Raw genomic sequence first — 19,917 nt, forward strand, 5'->3', positions numbered from 1 at the left:
GCTCTATATTGTCACATAGCTGTGTTCGACGTGACGCCGCAAACAGACAGTAGCCATGTCATTTGGGAAAAGTAGCGCCATCAAAGGAACTCACGCACAATCGGCGCCAGTAGGTGGTGCAAGCCTGACGCAGCCCAAATCGACCTGCTGCTTGGTAACTGTTATATCCCGGGTCAGCTATTACGTGGATTCTCGATGAACAACTAATTTGCCAGATGAAATGGCCGGTGGCATCTAGAGTCAGCAAAGCCGGCGGTGGACCAAATGAAGGGCGGTCGCTGTGCGTCAGAGCTGATCTCACGGTAGTGAGCCTGCCAGTAGGCGACGAAATAGAAGAAGTCCCCTTCTGAATCAGGATCGATAAGTGATGCATGCCTAAAACGGCGTCGCCGTGCCCCCAATATCACACCATAAATGATAAACCAACATAATTCATTTGTACTTTATTGGCAAGGAGGTGAACACAGCATTGCTCAACTGAAATTTTTGAGGGGGTTACAAATCGATATCGAATTGGTGACGTAATTAAGATCAACAAAGTAGACTGGTCGGTTATATGGTACAGCATTTCGTATATAGAAACCGCAGACAACGGTCCTATCTATGCCCTTGCCTTCTCCTGTGCTATCAGTATCCGTCATATATCTGTTGTAAAGCATGTCGCTACTTCCACTTCTACAATGAATTACACCTTAAGCGACCGAAAACTTTTTTGAGGTAGAAACGTCGCGGCTGTAGAAATACAGTCCCTGTCATTTGTTGCTTCTGTTTTGCTAATCAGCCGGGCGTACTCAGAGTGCCTCACAAAGTACTAAACAAATCTGCCAGCAGGGTTTGCGGGAAAGAAAGCGACACTTATTTTCATACAATGAAAGACATCGACAGAAGCCCTAGCTCCAATAAAGTTCCATCTTTCCAACAAAAACGCTTTCTCTATACATCGTACAATAGTCAATAGCTGGACCACGGGATTGGTCTCGACGCATCATGAAGGTTCAGCATACACTCTAAACACAAAAGAGTAAATAGCAAGTAAGCTATCCTCTAGCGCACTTTCTTTTATAAACAGCAGTGCGCTAAATGAGAACTTATTCCTTTTTTTTTACTCCCATGTGGGTGTAATAGTGTTTGGAGGGTAGGAAACACCGAGTCTTCAATATCCCAGGGCGGCAGCGGCGCAGCGAGGCTCGGCGCCACACCAGATGGCGTCAGCGCTGGGGCTTCGGCTGACGGTGGTCTCGTCCCGCATCCACCAACGCGCAGCCCTTGCCAGGACGTTGGCGTATCCCGCTTCATAATGGAGTTCTTTTCTGTCCCGCGTGGTGTGGCCCCTCCGAGAAAGCGACCGCAGTATCTCCTCCGGAAAGTCAGACTCCACAGTGAGAGGACCACTGCGATGAACAGACGAAGGAGTACGTGCGTGGGCTACCATATTGGTGATCGTGCGATCAGTATGCTCGCAGACGGCACAACCCAGGGTGAACAATAAGCGGGAGGCAGGCCTCAATTCGAGCAATCAGATTTTCTTTTCATAGGTCAAGGACAACGACGAAAGGGAACAGGAGTTAATTACATTAAGAGAGATAACTGAGCAAGTGGGTAAATACTCGTGAATAACACAAATGCCACAAACACAGACACGACACAAAAGGGGAACACAGCGCTGTGTTCACCCTTTGTGTCTTTGTTTGTAGCACTACTGCTTTTCATAAGGAATAGGAGGTCGACAAAGGGAATTGTTCTCCAGTCGCCTTCAGATATAATGGACTTGAGGGCTTGCTCTCCTGTTCAGCTGCTCATACCGCCTGTGTTGTCCTGCGCCTAGAAAGAAAAGACTTCCTCCTGTTTCAGTTTGAGATCTATTTTTTGTTTTCTAATCGAAATTGAAGTCCAGGTAACAGGCACGAAGCCTGACAGGCCTCGCCATCCGGGTGAAGTGCACAGCATTCAAACGCTTTCGAATAGATTCACAAACAACAGCCGAGTTAGGAATGGAAAGACAAGGAGTAAAGTTGTGCCGGTGGTGTTGGTCCGGTGGTTTCCAGCAATTGGATGCACCGCTTGAAGGTCGTCTCGATGAAGTGACTTCCAGGCGAAGCGATTCAGGGAGAAACGCAGAACTTTTATACAGGCTATTTACAGATGGGTACAAGATTCAGTACGGCCAAACTATCCGCGGCCGGCCTAGCCGACCGCCTGCACAGAGGCGAGGGACACCACATCCCAACAGTCGAACTGGCGCGCCTTGCACCAGCTCTCAACGGCCGCTACCTCCGCGCTCGGCCCGACCGAGCGCCTGCCAGCTAGGAGTAGCTAGCGCCCAAAAGCCCTCGGGCGCGGTTCTCTTCACGAGTTCACCCCGATCCCGCGCCCCTTTCCACACGCAAAATTGAACTGTGTTACAGCTTCCCACCTGACATCAGTTTTAACGAATAGGAAAGCTCAGAACCGATGTCAGGGTCTTTCCCTCACCCCGAAATTCCTCCCTACGTGGTTGCGCAATCCTCCGCCAAGTGGACCGGATGCGCGCCAGACGTCTGGGGCCAACGGACACTTTCGGTTCCTAACCGTGCTGGCCTAGTACACAGCACGTCGCGTAACGCGACGAAACCGAGACCGTTCTCGCTTGTTTATGGCCGGCGTCTTCTCCCCCCCTTGAGGCAGGATTCCGGGAAGACGGGGGACAGGAGCCCAAGGTCGATGTCGGCAGAGAGCCCCGCCGTCTGGAGTGGCAAGGGAAAACGCAAGAACGAACGGGGAGACCAACCGAAGAGCATGGGCGTTCGAGCCGCTCCTCCCCTTTCAACGGCATGCACTAAAACAAAACAAAACAAAACAGGACGCGCAGCCTAGGCCACTGCCCTCTCGCGGAATGTTCACAACACATGTACAAAAAGAGGCGGCAGCGTGCCGAACCCTACACAAGGCATAAACCATATGGCTCATATGAACGCACAATACAGGCTGTAGATTAACACTCACGTGCTGAAACAAAACGTGCTAGAATACGAGCCAACATAATGGTTAGGTAAACGAGTATGGATTTTTGTGGATGTGAAAATGAGTTTCGAACTATAAACATCATGATAGGACCTGGAAAATTTTCAAGACTAATGGTTAACACGCACTTATGTGTACAGCTTTATACATAAAACATGATGAGTGGTCATTAATAACACTCTAAACTGTAATTTAAAGGCTTAATTGGTAACATAAGCATTCATATTGGTTAAGCATCTTTACCCCTTCCAATCAAGACGATGTTTCCTATAATTAGTTAAAATGTTTGTTGGTTTAGGTGCGTGGGTTATGTAGGTAATGGATTTGTTTAGTGCAATGCTTTTTATTGGAGATGACTGACATTGAAAGCGCGAACTGATGGGCGAGTTGGTTAAGCATTCTTCGCATTCGGTTAAGAATTCTTGGTTAAGCTTCGGCCTTGCGCTGTTTCAATCATATACTGACATTCGTTTCGACCAGTACAATACGTATTTTTGCCCGGTAATAAAATCACATTTGAAGTGGAATGGCAAGGTTGTCAGTTTACTGATCGAATCGCTATAATTCTTAAATAGACGTAAACATATTTTGCAGCTCAAGCCCCGAAAGACGCGGGTTCGATCCCGGCCGCGGCGACTGAATTTCGATGGAGCAGAAATTGTAGAGGCCCGTGTACTGTGCGATTTCAGTGCATGTCAAAGAACCCCGGGTGGGCGAAATTTCCGGAGCACTCCACTACGGCGTCTCTCATAGCCTGAGTTGGTTTGGGACGTTAAACCCCAATAAACCGAACCACACCAAACCGTTTTGCAGCCCAAGCAACTCGAAACTTTGGCCCAGCGGGCATAGGCGTATAACCCGCTCTGTGTTTATTGCGTGCTGTCAGTAAGAACTGCATTTTCCCTGCCGCCTCTCGATCTACCATGTGTGGTGGAAGCAGAACAAAATTCGATGGAATCACGGCTAACTTTCCGTGACGCTGGGGCGGTGCGCATGCTGTGCTGTGAGGGTGTAAGTAGCGCTAGTGCTAAATGAAATAGACTGGAGGGTGCTATGTGGGTGATTTCAGCGGAAGGCAGACGTCGACGATAGCATATACGAACTATTTTCTTTTACCGTAGCTCACACAGGGGGGGCGCTCTCCTGATGAATGAATGAATGAATGAATGAATGAATGAATGAATGAATGAATGAATGAATGAATGTTACGAGCTTCCAATTTTGAGGGAATGGAGGGTGGGGTGCTGCCATGCTTAGCATTTTTTGTATGTCTCTAACCAATCTGTAAACCTTAAAGGTGCTATCCTGAAACTGCTTCTTTTCACATATTAAATCTATGTTGACTTTTACGCCATACCACTTTTAAAGCATGAATTTCCATTTTACGAAGGTGGCTGTTCTAATTTACCGTACACTGCACATGTTTCATCGTCTTGGCTATTTCTGAAGCGGTAGATTCACTACTAGAGATCTCGAGCTGAGATCGCCGTGAGTTGCCGATGACCTTCAAGGCTCAGCCAAGGTCAAACCTTCAGTTTATAAGTTCGGAGAACCGATGGATGGTCAGTGATTCGACCAATGGTCAAGCAATTGGACAGGTAAAAGACCAAGGACAAGGGCATTTCAAGGTCACATCAAGGTCAGCCAAAATTTGGTCAAGTGATCGACTTTGTGCTCGCCGAGGACCCTAAACGCGGCGTTTACAAGTTAGTGCGTGACGTCACATCATCTTTAACCTAGTCCATGACGGAAGGAGCGCCGGTGCGCCTAGAAATAAGTCGACATACGGTATTCACGTCCTACGCCGTTACATCACGGCTTCCTAAAAGGAGTACATAACGAAAGTAGCACTGGCGCACCTGACACGAAGTGACCATGTGGTGTTCACGTGCTAGGCCGTGACGTCACGCATTCAGGCGAGCAAAAATAGCAGCTTCGGAGTCGCCTAGATGTCAGAGCGATGTAGTTCGGTGCTGAACAAGGGTGTCTGCGCAGTAGATACAACCGGCGCTTGGCCTCGCCTGACGATCCGGAGAGCTTCGCGATTCGCCAGGATAGTGTGCGGAAAATTCGTGAGCGGGAGAGGGCGAAGAGAACAGCCGAGACGCCGCAGGAGCGGGAATAACGTCTCGACAAGCGGCGCCGTATCGACGCTGCTAGGCGCGAACGTCACGCTGCTGAATCGGTTGGTGCTACCTCTACATCTGAGACGAGGTCTGAAGAGCAAGGAAGTTCCCAGCGAGAGTCGAATGAAGAGCAAGAAAGTAGCCGCTAAACTGTCCGTAAGACCAAAAATTAACGGTGCTTTAGCTTTGGTTAAACCGAGTGAGAAAGAGGAACTCCACGACAGTTTAGCCGGGAAAATACGAAAGAAACGGTCAACGAACAGCATAACAAGACTTGCCACGCTAAAAAGTCGTGAAGCTACCGCTTCTCACTTTGTTTAACCAAAGCTAAAGCACCGTTAATTAATTTAATTTTTTTCTTATGCCTTGGCGTTCTAAGCCGGGCGCTGCTTATCGAATTATCATACGATTGCTTCCAGATATTTTTCTGAGGAAAGGAAACGGCGCAGTAACTGTTTCACATATCTCGGTGGACACCCGAACTGCGCCGTAAGCAGGGGATAAAGGAAGGGCTGAAAGAAAAAAGCAAGAAAGAAAGAGGTGCCATAGTGGAGGTCTCCCTTCTTGATATGAAAATTGGTTTTCAGAAAAGGAAATGGCGCAGTATCTGTCTCACATATGTCGGTGGACGCCTGAGCCGTGTCGTAAGAGAAGGGATAAAGGAAGGAGTGAAAGAAGAAAGGAATAAAGAGGTTTTCCTGAATAACAGCGCGAACTTAGACGAGGACTGAAGGAAGACATATAGACAGGCGCTGTCTTCCTTCAGTCCTCGTAGAAGTTCGCGCTGTTATTCAGGAAAATATCGCACCAACTCTCCCAAGCATCCGCTTTAAGAAAGAGGTGCCGTAGTGGAGGTCTCCGGAATAATTTCGACCACCTGGGGATCTTTAACGTGTACTGACATCGCACAGCACACGGGCGCCTCTTGCGTTTTGCCTCCATCGAAACACGGCCGCCGCGGTCGGGTTCGAACCCGGGTGCTGCGCCTCGGTAGCCGAGCACCCTGGCCACTGAGCCACCGCGGCGGGTTTCCTGATACGCCTTTTTCACTTTCGGCATGGGTCCAGGGTCTGCTTTTTTTGAAGCGAAACGCTTCACTTCGCTAGATAACACCGCGCTTCGCGTGAGCTGGCGTATGTCGGAGCACGAGTGATGTCACGCGCGGCGCAGGCTACTGCGCATGTGCGCCGCCGCTTCTCCTCGTCGGCACCGCTTGACCTTTCGCCGCAGCCGTGCGCAGTGCGCATTTGAAAGGATGGGCGAGCTGGCCAATAGAACAGGCGCACGCTGCGGCGCGCTATGCGTCATCGTTTGACGTACGCCGCAAGCGCGCGTTTATAGCGGAAGCCGGCAATATAACCGCTTGCCAGAAAATAGGTGTGCGCATTCAACATGGAAGGAGAAGAGAGTGATACTACCGACACAGAAGTGATCATAAAGCATAACCAAAAGCTAAAACCATAAGCATCACCGCCGCTTTTCGCTTCCAGATATCCAGGCTTAACCTTATCTAAGCCCCAGACGATTTTTTTAATTGAATTAATCCACTTTTAATCCTCTGCCTATACTGCCTGAAGTGCTCTTTAGGTCTTTCGTGCTCTTTAGGTCTTCACTCTGGTTCCCAGCATACCTGCTGGGGCCGTATTCTGTAAAGGTCCATTTCCACTCTCTTTGATCCTCTCTAATTTTTCGCTTCTCCCACGGATTTAGGTCATCACAACAGACGTCACTGCATTCGTGACACAAACGTGCCCTTGATGCCGCTTACTTGCATGAACGAGTCTCGAACTCTTGTCGCACTGACGGAGAAAGAAGACACATTAGACACGCCATGCGAGCTTGATCGCCGCTGATTCAGTCTCGGTAAACAAACTCGGCGTCGTTTGTACGACGGATTGGCGCAGCATGGTCGTGTTACTTAGACTGGGTATAGGTGCCGCCGCGATCAGGCCGGCTGCGCCTGTGTACGGCCCTTTGCTTTCCTACCTGCTGTTGCCTTCGTGCCATTGACGTGACGGCTAGATGAAATGGTAAATGGAATGAATATTGACAGGATACTGCCCCGTTGGTTTTGCTATCCTCCTTGGCTATTGTGAGTTATCACTTTTTCTGCACAAAAACTGAAATATTTTAGCTGCCCTAGAGTTTTGTCAAAAATTCCTCAGCCCTTCTTCATACAATATTTAGCCTTTGCTTCCTGCGCTTCAAACAATGCCCAGCCCACGTTCCCCTGTACTGTCTCCCTTGCGATTCTGTTGTGAGCACCTAATGTTTATCTGCGAAACGCTCTCTGATTTATTTCCAGCACCCGATTGAAACAGGCGCCATTTGTTCCCGCGGGTGGCACGAGGGGAACACACGTTGTTTGTATGGGTTTTTACAGCGGTATCTGTTAAAGGCCCGGCTCTTGGGTTTAACATCAACGTTTTAGCAGTAGTAGTCGGCGTAGCCGGAGGGTGATAAAAATGGGATGTGAGGAAGTCGATGATTACCACGGAAAGAGGATCGTACGGCGAGAGCGGAGGAAAGCCCAAGCGAGATGGTGGTTACCACGGGAAGAACATAGGAGGTGGCTACGGTGGAAGGAGGAGGGAGGGTATGTCGAGTCAGGAGGAATGTGGCACGGTCCGTCTGCTGAGGCTGCTTCAAAACACGGCGCCCGAGGAGAGACGGACTCTAGAGGAGTGCGAGTCGACGAAAGACAATGTGTGGAAAACTAAAAAGACTACTCTGCAACTATGCATGTCGCTATCAATTTATTTACCTCAATATATCACTAAATGAAAATACCTCAAAACTTGCCACTGAATCTCCCCTTGCACGGGGATAGCCACCTGAGAACTTTTATTCGTGATCTTGATGTGCTCTACTAACAATCGTACGCACCTGTGTGCTGTGCTTCACCAGTGATATTTACTTTGTGCCAGATAGTACCACTGATTTTTAACACGCATCATTCTTTGCTGCCATGATATCGGATAGCAATGGACTGGGTAGGCAAAGAACTCGAGAGCTGCGTAACAAGAAGATTCCCGCGCTAATATGTCGTTTGCTAGTGTTTTTTACGAACACTACCATCTATTTAAAAGGAGTGTCTGCTTTTTTCACCTTCTAATAATTTTGCACATTCGATTGCAGACTTATCAATTTGACTCGATTGCCTAACGATCTGCAGAAGGGACCCGGGTTGACGATTGGTAGGCGGCAAGTTTTTCAGGAGGAACGACTGTGTTCGATCCCCACTTGCTCGTCTTTTTCATGCAGGCTATCAGCTTGGTATTGCTCGCATTAAATACCTACCATGTACGAGGACGTAATAGCACGAGCAACCAAATTAAAGTTTCTGTCTTTGTACGTCCGAGGACAATTAGATCGTCGAAGGGCTGGTTGGGGTACCTTTTATGCTGTCTGCAGCTGGCAGGACAATAGACAAAAGACCGGACTTCATTACATTCTTTGATACTAGCTCAGTGCGCAGCTCCGTTCGATCATGTTTATTAGATATTTTTAAAGATGTATCGGTCCTCCGGTGACATACACGCGTAGGGTGACAGGCACTAGCTTTGCGATGTGTAAAAAGGAAGCGCTCTAATGAAGCGGAGCCTGAATAAATCACAACAAAACATGTATTCTGTTAGGTCTAGAACTGAGCTAAGCTCACAAAGATGATTAGTTGGTGAGACTGGTGCGCAACGTGCTGGCGACAACCCCATGCAGCCCTGTTTGTGTGTGTGTGTGTGTGAGGGGGCCGGGGGTGTCTTCTGCAGGCAGAATGGGTAAACACTAGTTTGGAAATGCTGTTGCACGCGAGCGAAAAAGTTAATGGATGCAATTCTTTCAAATAAGTTTCCCCTGTGATATAGAGCCAATACGACAATGAGAGGTAATTAAGATCAATGTCAAACCTAATGTGATGAACCACGCAACGATTTCATCTCTATGACAATGCCAAAATACGCTGCAACACAACCACGCTAGGAAAATATGTTCGCCAGTGCTTGGCAGCTCCCGAAGAAGGGAAAACCGCGGCTATCACGCATTCGCGGTCGCGGAGCTTCCGAAGCGCCACAGTCTCCAAAGAGAAGCTCGTACTCAGGTGCCAGTCGGCAGCAAATTTCCGCACCCTTGAACAGCTCTGGATTCTCGTCTCTAGTGTGCCTGAGTGATAAGAATTGCGCTCACTCTCGCGAAGTGGCAACAAAGGCATTCACGTGGCGGACCGCACGCAAAGACTAACAGCGCGGTTCTAGAAACAGGCGAAGGGAAACTGCTTCATCTGCTACAGACGCACGTTGTGGTGACAAATCGTTATATGGCTTATTAGTAAGTCCGGCACTGACTGACCGTCCACGAGAAAAAGACCGAAACTCGCACGTGACCTCATGACATCACCCGAAGTGCCTACATCATTAGGAAATAAAGAAAAATGATATTTTTTTCGAGCGAATTTCGAACCCAGGCCGGCGCGAACAGGCCAGCTTCTCTGCATACTGCATTAAACATTACGCCATCGCCACAGCGCCACAACTCGCGCGCAAAACTACCAGTCTCACTGTGGCTTTGAATACCGTCGGATTCATCAACTTCCATTCGGGAGGCGCAAACAGAACAGCAGTAAGCCATCGCCGCAGTCGAATACCCGCCGGCATGCTTTGGCATTCACAGCACGTAAGTAATCTTAATTGCCGTGCGTAATTTTTCTGCTCCGAAGACAGCTCGCAAACGGAAGGCATAGAGGCAAGCTCGTTTGCAGCGCGTGCGAGAAGTGAAAGTTAAATGCGTCTGACCTTGCCTTCCGTTTACACATTCAGCCTAATTACAATGTAAGTGCTGTATGAGTTGGTAAGCATTTTTGACAAGCCGTAGCGGGTATCCAATCGTGTGACTATAGCACCATAGTGTGAGTTCCGCCACGACCCATAAATTAATTTTGCGTTTACAACAGTCAGTGCGGCTGTCAACCTACCGACCGACAGACAAAGGCTCAGACAGGGTAGACACATAGTTAATGCAGACATTCGGGCCAGTTGGCTCGAATTGGAATGAAAACTGGAGAGTGGTTTTGAGGAAATGAAAAGTACAGTAACTGTATCACTTCGGGGGAGAGGCCACAACCGCACTGTGAAGGAAGGGAGTGAATGAACAGAGAAAGAGGTGCTGTAGAGGAGGTTTCGGGAATAATTTAGACGACCTGAGGATCTTTACCGTAACTGACATCGCAAAGCACACAGATGCCATTTAGCTTTTCGCCTCCATCAAAACGCGAGCCTTGTGGCAGCTGGAATGAATGTTTTATCGACGCAAGCAAACAGGAACGCGAGAAAGGAAGGTGGGTTGAAATTCGCGTCTTATCTTAGCTCTTCTTTCCTGCGTCCTTGCTAGTTTGCGTGGTTAAAATATGCAATCTACACCGACGAAACCACAACACCTCGTGCAAGATAACTGCCATTACATGCAGCTTGTGACGAATCGGGCATTTGCCTTCTCTCGAGGAAGCCGTTTAAAGTAGAATCCGAGGAAATAAATTGAACTATTTGTACTCTTCTAGCAGCGTTATAAAGATTCTTGCTTGCTCACTCTGGGTGCGTGTTCAAGATGGATCCCACCAAGAACCGTGGTCTACCCAACGCCTGCTGAGGGTCCAGACCGAGTTCCATCATGTTGAGCAGCACCTGCAAGAAAGAACCCAAGCGACTTGTGTGTCGGCTATACAAAGGGTTGAAGACTTCATGCCATTTTCTGTGCCCAGCTCATGAGAGCGTTCACGCAAGAGTTCGGGGACACGGCGAAGTATGTGAGCATTCGCACAATGAGACTCGTGGGTCGGAGATTCTAAACCTTCTCGAATCTTGTGCGATGCCTCGTTCTTGCACGCTCACCAATGACGCGAATTACTTAGCGCGAATTACTTAACGTTTTGTCAACCTGGAACAGGTATAAATTCTAGCAACGCAGTCTCGTTTACAGCTGTTTCGAAATCGTCTGAAGCAGTATGTTTCTTCTGCAAGAATCTCAAGCTATCTCAAGCACCTTTTTCTCAACTGCCTTCCTCACACTTTCACTCTATCACTAAGGGAAAGTGGATTAAGATATTACTCATTGTCATGTATTCGTAATTGTATCCTTCTGGCGCTAATTGTTACCTAACGAGGAAAAACTCTTGGGATTATCAGATTTTATTGAGGAGCGCGCCAAGCAGACATAGAAAACAATGATAGTCGATTTGCGTAGCTGCTCTAGCAGTTGGGTTTTCATTTCGGTTCAGATGCAGTGTTCACGGATGGCAGTTTTTCGGACAGCGTTAATGCGTTGATGTCTTTAATATGTGGAATTAATCATTTTCTACATTCATAGGTCCATGGGAGTCTTCCTGCTACTCCTGGCGCAGTGGTGGAGCGAAAAATCGATACGAACCTGCCCTTCTATTGCAAGTGCTGCGATCGGTGGGGCTTGGGTTGCTTGGGTTGTGTTGCGATCCATGTCGCTTTTCCCAAACAGCCTCTAACGGTTAATTGAGCTGCTGCCTAACACGGCGGCCAGGTGGTGGTGGTGAAAACTTTTATTTTGTGAAAAAGAGTTTGGGAGCCACAGAGTGGCCCCGCTACATGGTCGGCGTCCCTAGTCCGGGACACCGCATGACGAGGCCCCGTCTCTCGCCCGTTTCACCAGAGCCCTTTGGGACTCAAGCGAGGAGCAGTTGAGGAGGGCAGTCTCCCATGCCTCTCTGGAAGGGGTAGGGGAAGGGGGGAGGAGGGGATTCTGAGTATATGCCCACACCATGTGGAAGATATCACAGGTCTCCCCACAGTGTGGGCATCGCCCATCCGTGTTAGGAGCGTAATGTTTTATTATTGCAGGACAGAGTAGAGTACCTGTCTGCAGGCGCCTTAAAGTTCGCTCCTCCGTCTTACTCAGCCCTTTTGCAGGGGCCGGGAAAAGGCGGTGGTTGTCGCTATAATGTGTTAATATTTCCCTGAATCGCAGCAGCGGCTGGTTAGTCTCCGAGCCAGCAGAGCTGCGATGAGGAGCCCGGTGAGTAAGCGCTCGGGCAGCCGCGTCAGCGGCCTCATTTGGGCTCAGGGCGGCGGCCAGGTGACAAGCCTACCCACGAGCGGTGGACAGGTGAGCAGTCTGGCACAGAACAGGCTTAGAACTGACAAACAGACTGACAGACACACGGACAGACAGACAAGCAAACGACTACTAAATGCGGGCAATGGCTCCTATAAGTGCTAACTCACTTAAAATCCCGCCTAAACTGATAACTAATTGTGAAAATGTTGTCGAGAGTTCATCTCTTTATGTTGTGTCTTAAATCCGGTTTGAATGTTTCAGTTGTACTCCTTTCGACTAACTCCTGCCATCTGAGGTCGTGAAGTAAACAAATGAGAACATCAAATCAAATCAGGACAAATGAGGACAGACCGGATGGCGTTTGTTTATGAAGGCGAAAGTAGAAAGATTAAATACATCTTGATGTAAAACAGATGGACCGTGCTTGTTTATGAAGCCGAAAGTAGACGTTTATGGGATATGAAAGATTAAATGCCCCTCGACACCGCTGTGAACTACGCCCCAGGCATAATATAGGGCCAAAGCCAATGTAATCGGAAGAATAAGCAGAGATTAGAGAAGAAGCTTTTTCATGAATGTTTTTCAGCGCAATAGAAAAAGAAAGAAGCTCGCAGCTACACCCGCGATACGTGGATGCAGCTGCTGTAGAAATTCACTAGAACAGATTGTTTATTAATTATCATTACAATATTAGCAGAAATTCAGAACCATTGCCAGCATCGCCGGTAAGCCTAGCGTCTACAACGCTCAAATGGAACACGGAAGATGTTTTCCAACTGGAACTAGAAGCGCTGGTCCAGAATTTCTGGTAATGACCCAAAATGAATGCTGGACGCGACAGAGGGCGCGCGCAGATGTTTTTATGGTGTCATATATTAAATGGGGCCCAATTCCTCACTTGTCACCAGAACACCATTGTAACCTCGCGTCGGCGCCGTCCTGTAAACACTGACAAACACTGAAAGGAATTAAGTGCGTCGCGAAGCGAGTGTTTGTCTTCTCTAGACTCCATCCCATGCCATCCATGACCATGCCACCTGTTGTGACTCTTGATCAACGACGACATCCTTGTGCCTCCGCCAGCACCGTTTTCACGGCAGTGTGCTGCAAGGGAAACGTAAGGGATCATTTACTGCTTGCGGAATTTTCTGCTTATTAAGGTTTATGAGATGCAGCCCGGATAATCGCTGAACATCTACTACAGGACGGAGAGATAGAAGAAGCAGACGGTGCTATGTCTGGACGTAATCTGTAGTTGATGTCTAGCGATAGCCGTTTGCTGTCTCCATACTTTACGCTGGTATAAAGTTTCCTAGCGAAACGAGCGCTCCTTTCAACGGAAACTCAGTGCTAGTATTCAAAAAAGTTTTCTTTGTCCTCCTCTCTCGTCACATAATTCAGTGGGGCTCGCCATGTTATCCTTGCGATGGGCGCTGTCACTGGTTATGGGAAAGTGGTAGAGATTGCTCAGAAGATTTTTGTTTTCGATCAAGAGAAGGAGAAAGACCTGGAAGCTCTGTAATACCGTGCGCGCGCGAGAAAGTGCAAACCTTCCATAAACAATTATACAGGATGAGCCGGCGCAGATTGTGAATGCCCGCATCATCTTGGTCCGCGTCCGTAGTCCGGGATGCCGCAAGATCCTGCCGCCTCGCGAGCCCGGCGGGCAAGGGTAGCTTGAGCTGTCCCACTCGATCACTCGAGGAAGAAGGTCTCCCAAGCCTCTTTAGTGTGTGTGTGTGGGGGGGGGGGGGGAGGGGGGAGGGGGGGGGGGGGGAGGGGGGGAGAGGGTCTGTGTTGAGAGGCCCACACCATGCGGGATGAGAACAGAGCTCGTCGCAGTGTGGGCACAAATTGGTAAATTGGTTTTTGAGGAAAGGAAATCGCGCAGTACCTGTCTCGCATATATCGGCGGACACCTCAACCACGCCGTAAGGGAAGGGAAGAAGGTAAGAGTGAAAGAAGAAAGAGGTGCCATAGTGGAGGTCTCCGGAATAATTTCGACCACCTGGGGATATCTAACGTGCACTGACATCGCACAGCACACGGGCGCCTCTTGCATTTCGCCTGCATCGAAACGCGGCCACCGCGGTCGGGTTCGAACACGGGAGACGAGCGCCTTACCACTGAGCCACCGCGGCCGGTCAAAGCATTCATTTCGGGTCATAGCAAGCAGCGATTGCGGGGCACCAGTAGGTGTTCGCCTGTAGGTGTCGCAGAATGCGTTCGCCTGCCTTCGACAGCCCCTAACGCGCGACTCGGGATCATGCTCTTGTCATGTGCATTGATACGCGGCCAACTTGTAGTGACGTCTCTCGGTTACCTGGGCGAGTATGGCGGGCTGTGGGAGTCCTCCCATGGTGCCTAGTGTGCAGAGCCAGTCGTGCGAGCGGGCGTCGGTCACCATGACGGGCATGACTGAGTGGTACGGCTTCTTGAGGGGACCGAAGCAGTTCGGATGCCCCGCCTCCAAGTTGAAACCGATTCCCCTCGCCTGGAGAAAAACTGCTTGCATGAAAGGTTGCATTTAAAACATGAAAAGACCGAAGCGTCTTATGTTCAGCAGTTTCAGGATATAACAAATAGCGTTTCAGCTGTTCATTTTCGCCTGTGACACGAAACTCTCGAGAGCAACTCACTGCCTTAGCGAAATATTCGCCAGTTTTATCACTCCGTCGTCACAAGCTACACGTCACAAAAAGTAGCAACATTTCTAATAAAGGCGGCGATAACATGCACGAGCCAGGCAAAAGGAGCAATTCTCTGCCCGGCAGGAGTTCTGATAACTATGAAGATAACACTAGCGGACCTGCTGCCGGCACTCTCGCACGGGGAAATGACGCGAGATCTTCTGATGCAAAATGACTTTTAAAGGCCTCATAAGAATTAACGAGGGGAAGAGGCAACCTCAGCAGTCCAGACCTAAAAACAGACAAAAGAAGTGTCCCAAAGAAACAATATCACGCCATTTCAATTACATATTCTATCGGTGCAAATTAAATACTGATAACTGAAACGTGGCGTTCAGAAAGGGTAGGAGCTCTAATAGCTCTTGCAGAAGACCTATTAGAGAGACAAGCGGTCTATAATAGCTGTATCGCAAACGACGGCATCATTCGAAGTAAATCGTAGCTGTGATTAGAAACTGTTGTGGCTCTGCGTCTCTTTTCTGACAAGCAGATTCTTAGTAGGGGTATGTTAGGACTTCTGAATATTTACTGAATTTTCGGATAGTATTCATGATGATGTTGGTGCCATTATTTGTGGTTTTACTATTTGCAGGGTAATTGTGGCGAGAAAATTTAAGTTAGCCGTATATTGTCTCAACCCATTATAAAGCCCTCGTCATCGCAGAGCCTGTAATTTTCACGTTTTTTTTATTCGAGCTGTTTGCCATCAGGCATAATGAAAAAGGAAAGAAAGTTATAAAAAGGAGTTCAAGCAAGCCTCGCTTAAAAAGCGGCAAAAGTTCGTGATATAGCGATTATCTAATATCCACTTGGTATAGTCGTCTGCAACGTCCCATCGCAGGCCAACCTTTCTTAGGAAACGTCGTCTCACGGAAGCTGTAGGCGGGCAAGTCCACAGCAAGTGTTTTTCATCACACTGGTCGGGCGCAGCACCACAATGGGGACACTTGTCTGTCACTTCGTAACGTTTGTCACGCTTTAACTACGACGGCCCTCGTCTCGTTGTCACACGCCAAAAAGTGAGGTAAGTTAACATACTAGACCACATAATAACGCGTCCGGAACCTGTATGCCCTATGAATTTCCTTCCTGGCATAAGAGACGACTCCTACTGCTTTTTTGAGCTTAGACTGTCATTCCCACCGAACATTTCATTAAAAAAAATGTTTTGGAGATTGTAGCCTAGGCAACTTTGCCAGTGTAAGTGTAAACCCGGGCGACTTCTTGGACGCTGTTTGAAATTTTTTTTTGGACAGTGTGTACAAGAAAACGGGGATATACAGTATCTGCCCTTACGACTACGTGCACTTAAAATGTGTGCCAGGTTCGTGATAGTACATGAAGATTGGCAAAATCTGGCTGACTTAAGCTATGCTCTGTAAGTCGTAGAATTCAGCGAAAGCAAGCGTAAACGCTGGTTCTTTTTTTTTTAGATCGCTGCCTTTTCACACATTTTTTTATCTTTCTTGCTGGCACGACCCAAGTGTCCATACCCTGCAACATTGCTACTGCGACTTTTCTCATAACTGTTTTAACCCCTAGTAGATGCGCACAGAGCCTTTCAGAGGCGTTTCCAAGTCTTTGGTCGCGTCTTAATACTGCGCTTCCCATCAGATAACTGCTTATAAATTCGACACAGACGGTCACAAGACGTTCAAAAGAGTTTCGGACAGTTTTGTATCCGTCCTGCGGCCATTCAAAAAGCTGCTCGACAATAGACCATACTGCCGCGAATCTTTGTAGTTCTTTCTTCAAAGCTGCCGGCAGCCCGCTTTATCGCTTTGTTTGTGATGCAAGATGCGAAAATATTTATGTCGGTTGATTGCATCCACTCAGAGCCGGCTCTACATTGTTCTAGAACGCAGTAGTGACTTTGCACGTGTATCTCGAAAGTTCGATATCAACTTTATATTGCCTACTGCTGCAAGTGGCGGGAATTCTGTTCGACGATCGCCGAGCACGCTTGCTGCTTTTGCAGCCGCCGAGCCATTCACTACATTGGGGGTGCAGGTCAGCTCAATAAACAGTTTCTTTTAGGAGCCTTCTTTTGGTATGTTCCTTACTGCCTGGACTGCCGTCACCACTACGTGGCAATATTCACAATATTATTCAGGTAATAGAGAAATAATTGACCCCTATATATAGCCTTCACAGATTACGAGAAAGCATCTGACACAGTCGAAACCTCAGCGCCCGTGAAGGGGCTACAGAATCAGAGTGTAGATGACCACTGTGTAAAAATACTGGAAGATCTCTGTGAGAGCAGCACAGCTAACATATCGCACATAAAGTCAGGAGTAAAATTTCGTCAAGGAAGGGTGCCAGGCAGGAAGACACGATCTCGCCAAACGCTATTCACCGTCTCTTGAAGGGCGTTATTCAGAGTCCTGGATTGGGAACAGTAGGGGTGTAAGAGTTTATAGAGAATACACTAATAATGAGCGAATCGGCTATGACTTTGCCTTGCTAATATTGCAAAGCATAAAGCGTGACCAAAAGAGACAAATGAGAATATTCGGTGTAAAAATAGTAGGAATAAAACTAAAATAATGATCCAGAATATCGGAAGAGATCATCAGTTTGCAATAGGTTGTGAGGTGTTGGACGCAGGAAGGGAATACATGTACGTAGGGCAGGTAGTGACCGCAGATCCGGGTCCCGAGAGTGAGATCACTAGAAGACTAAGAAAGAGGTGGAACGCATTTGGCAGGCGCTTTCATATTATCATTGACTGTGTGCGTTTATTACAATAGCTGTTATATACAATAGGTGTTATATACTATATCTGACCGGTGCTATTCTATGCGGCACAACTGTGGAGGCTACCGAAAAGGGTTCAGCTTAAATTCGGGACGACGCAGCTAGCTATGGAAAATAAAGTGGCAGTTGAAGTGTTAGGAGATATGACGAGAGTAGAGTGAGCCAGGGAATAAGCGCGAGTTAGAGATATCCTAGTATAAAACGAGAAGAAATGGGTACGTACAGGGCATGTAATGCGAATGCATTGTAACCGAATGTCGTACAGTATAACGGACTAGATTCTAAGAAAAACTAAGAGTACCAGGGGGCGGCAGGAATTTAGGTGGGCTAATTAGATTAGGAATAATGGGGGGATGAATTGGCTGCAGATGGCAAATGACCGGGTTAATTGGACAAATGTCAGGGAGGCCCTTGTTCCACAAGGGGCGTGGTCAGGCAGGTGACGGTGGCCTTTAATGCCAACCAACTGTACTTTCTTCTCGTATTAAAACATTACGCTTCTCATTTTCTTTTCCATTGCTCACTGCGTTGTCCTATGTTTAGACTCGATCCTCTTCGTCAACCTCTACAATTTGGCTCATAAGATACAGCCGATATATACGTTTCACTGCGGGATACTCGTAAACGGTCATTCATGGTCTGAGAGGGCCTGAAGAATGTACCGCACCCTATCCTCATTCTTCTAGTTATTTCACACTCTTAGTAGAGGTCTTCGGTCTCTACTTCCAGCGCTTGGCTAGCTACCGTAAACAATTGTTTCCTTCCGAAATCACAATAGTTTAGTGTTGTGCATAATATTTTTACACCTATTGTTCTGGTTTGCCTGTCGAGGTCCTTTGCATGGTTTACAGGTCGTACCCTGAGTTATTAATCAAGGCCATAGGTCATCGAAAACCACATGTACAACTTGCTCAAAAAAAAAAAGTTAGAAAACTGTAAACTTGTACGGAACTGTTATGGAGATATTGAAGGTAATGGTCCATTGTTCTCACATGTAGCAAAATCTTTCTTTGCTATTCCATCGATCGCGTCGGACAGTTAAGACTGCCATTGAAACCCAATGAGCCACGCTTTTGATGAAAGCGAAAACATTAGTAGAACAAAAAATACAAGACTTTGGTTTGGTTTGGTTTGGTTTATGGGGTTTAACGTCCCAAAGCGACTAAGGCTATGAGAGACGCCGTAGTGGAGGGCTCCGGAAATTTCGACCACCTGGGGTTCTTTAACGTGCACTGACAACGCACAGTATACGGGCCACTATAATTTCTCCTCCAAAGAAATTCAACTGCCGTCGGGTCATCTGCGTATATATAGATTGTTACACTGAAATCTTCCATTATATAAAAAATTGCGTTCATGAAATGTTTCCCTCTCCAAAATGCTTTTGTCCAGAATTGCTGGGTATGTTAGAGCTTAAGCATAGGGGCAAAGCCCGAGCAAGATCTTGTGAGATTTTTAGGTTTGTACAAAGTACCGCGGTGTTTTTGGTTTTTTGCCAAGTGAACTAAATAAAAATAAATCGAACAAATATTGCAGCGACTAGGATTCGAGCCAGCAAAGGCGCGAACCGATCAGTATAGCTGGTTAATGCGCGAGAAGAGTAGTGTATCGCCGCTTTTTTAAAAATATGGTTCTTATTACAGTGAAGCAATGTTCTATGTACATGAACTATGTACAAACTAAGAAGAAAACAATGACAAATCTATAAAACGTATAACATGACACACATAAACAACCAAGCTTGAGAAAAGACGTAACATGGCACATGCCTAGTGCGTTACAATACGACACACCTAAGCAACAACGCACTAGAAAAAAGGCGATGAGAAGTGTAGCACTAGGAGTGGTTGCCACTTTGGCTCAATTTCAGTGTGGGCATACAATTCCTTTAGATGTACAATACACTTTTAGGATATCTTGCAATAGACATTGAAAAAATGCATTTTGACACCGCATTCTAAGTGGTATCTCACTGCACTGCCATTGGTTGGTTAACTTTTACACATGTTCTGCCTGACTGCAATACAAAGCCTATGGAAAACGCTCATAATGGACCGACTTTGAGAACCTGTTGTTCCTGCAAAAGACCATATTGTCGCAACCACTCACTCCTACGCATTTTTGGTTTCTTCTAGCTACTGTTGCACATATTTATTTCTCCCCCCTTACTCAATGCCTCCCTGGAGGCCTGTAAGGTACTTGTAAATAAAAATAAAATAAAAATAAATAATAATAATAATAAAATAAACTGCAACACATTCTCGCGC

General features: G+C 47.4%; 1 protein-coding gene across 1 annotated transcript in view; it reads right to left on the bottom strand.

Annotated features, from left to right (window-relative positions):
• Positions 1-462: 462 nt before the first annotated feature.
• LOC149347283 (uncharacterized) overlaps positions 463-19,917 on the bottom strand; it is a 60,401-nt gene continuing 40,946 nt past the window's right edge. Inside the window, exons 8-10 of the mRNA XM_089585547.1 lie at positions 14,524-14,694; positions 10,704-10,798; positions 463-1,391 (exon numbers count right to left, since the gene is read on the bottom strand). Of these exons, the coding sequence (XP_089441673.1) occupies positions 1,154-1,391; positions 10,704-10,798; positions 14,524-14,694 (504 nt within the window). The 3' untranslated portion in view covers positions 463-1,153. The remainder of the gene's footprint in view (positions 1,392-10,703; positions 10,799-14,523; positions 14,695-19,917) is intronic.

The sequence above is a fragment of the Amblyomma mixtum genome, chromosome 4 (genome assembly GCF_055824585.1).
Source record: "Amblyomma mixtum isolate Tamu chromosome 4, ASM5582458v1, whole genome shotgun sequence".
Classification (NCBI taxonomy): Eukaryota; Metazoa; Arthropoda; class Arachnida; order Ixodida; family Ixodidae; genus Amblyomma; species Amblyomma mixtum.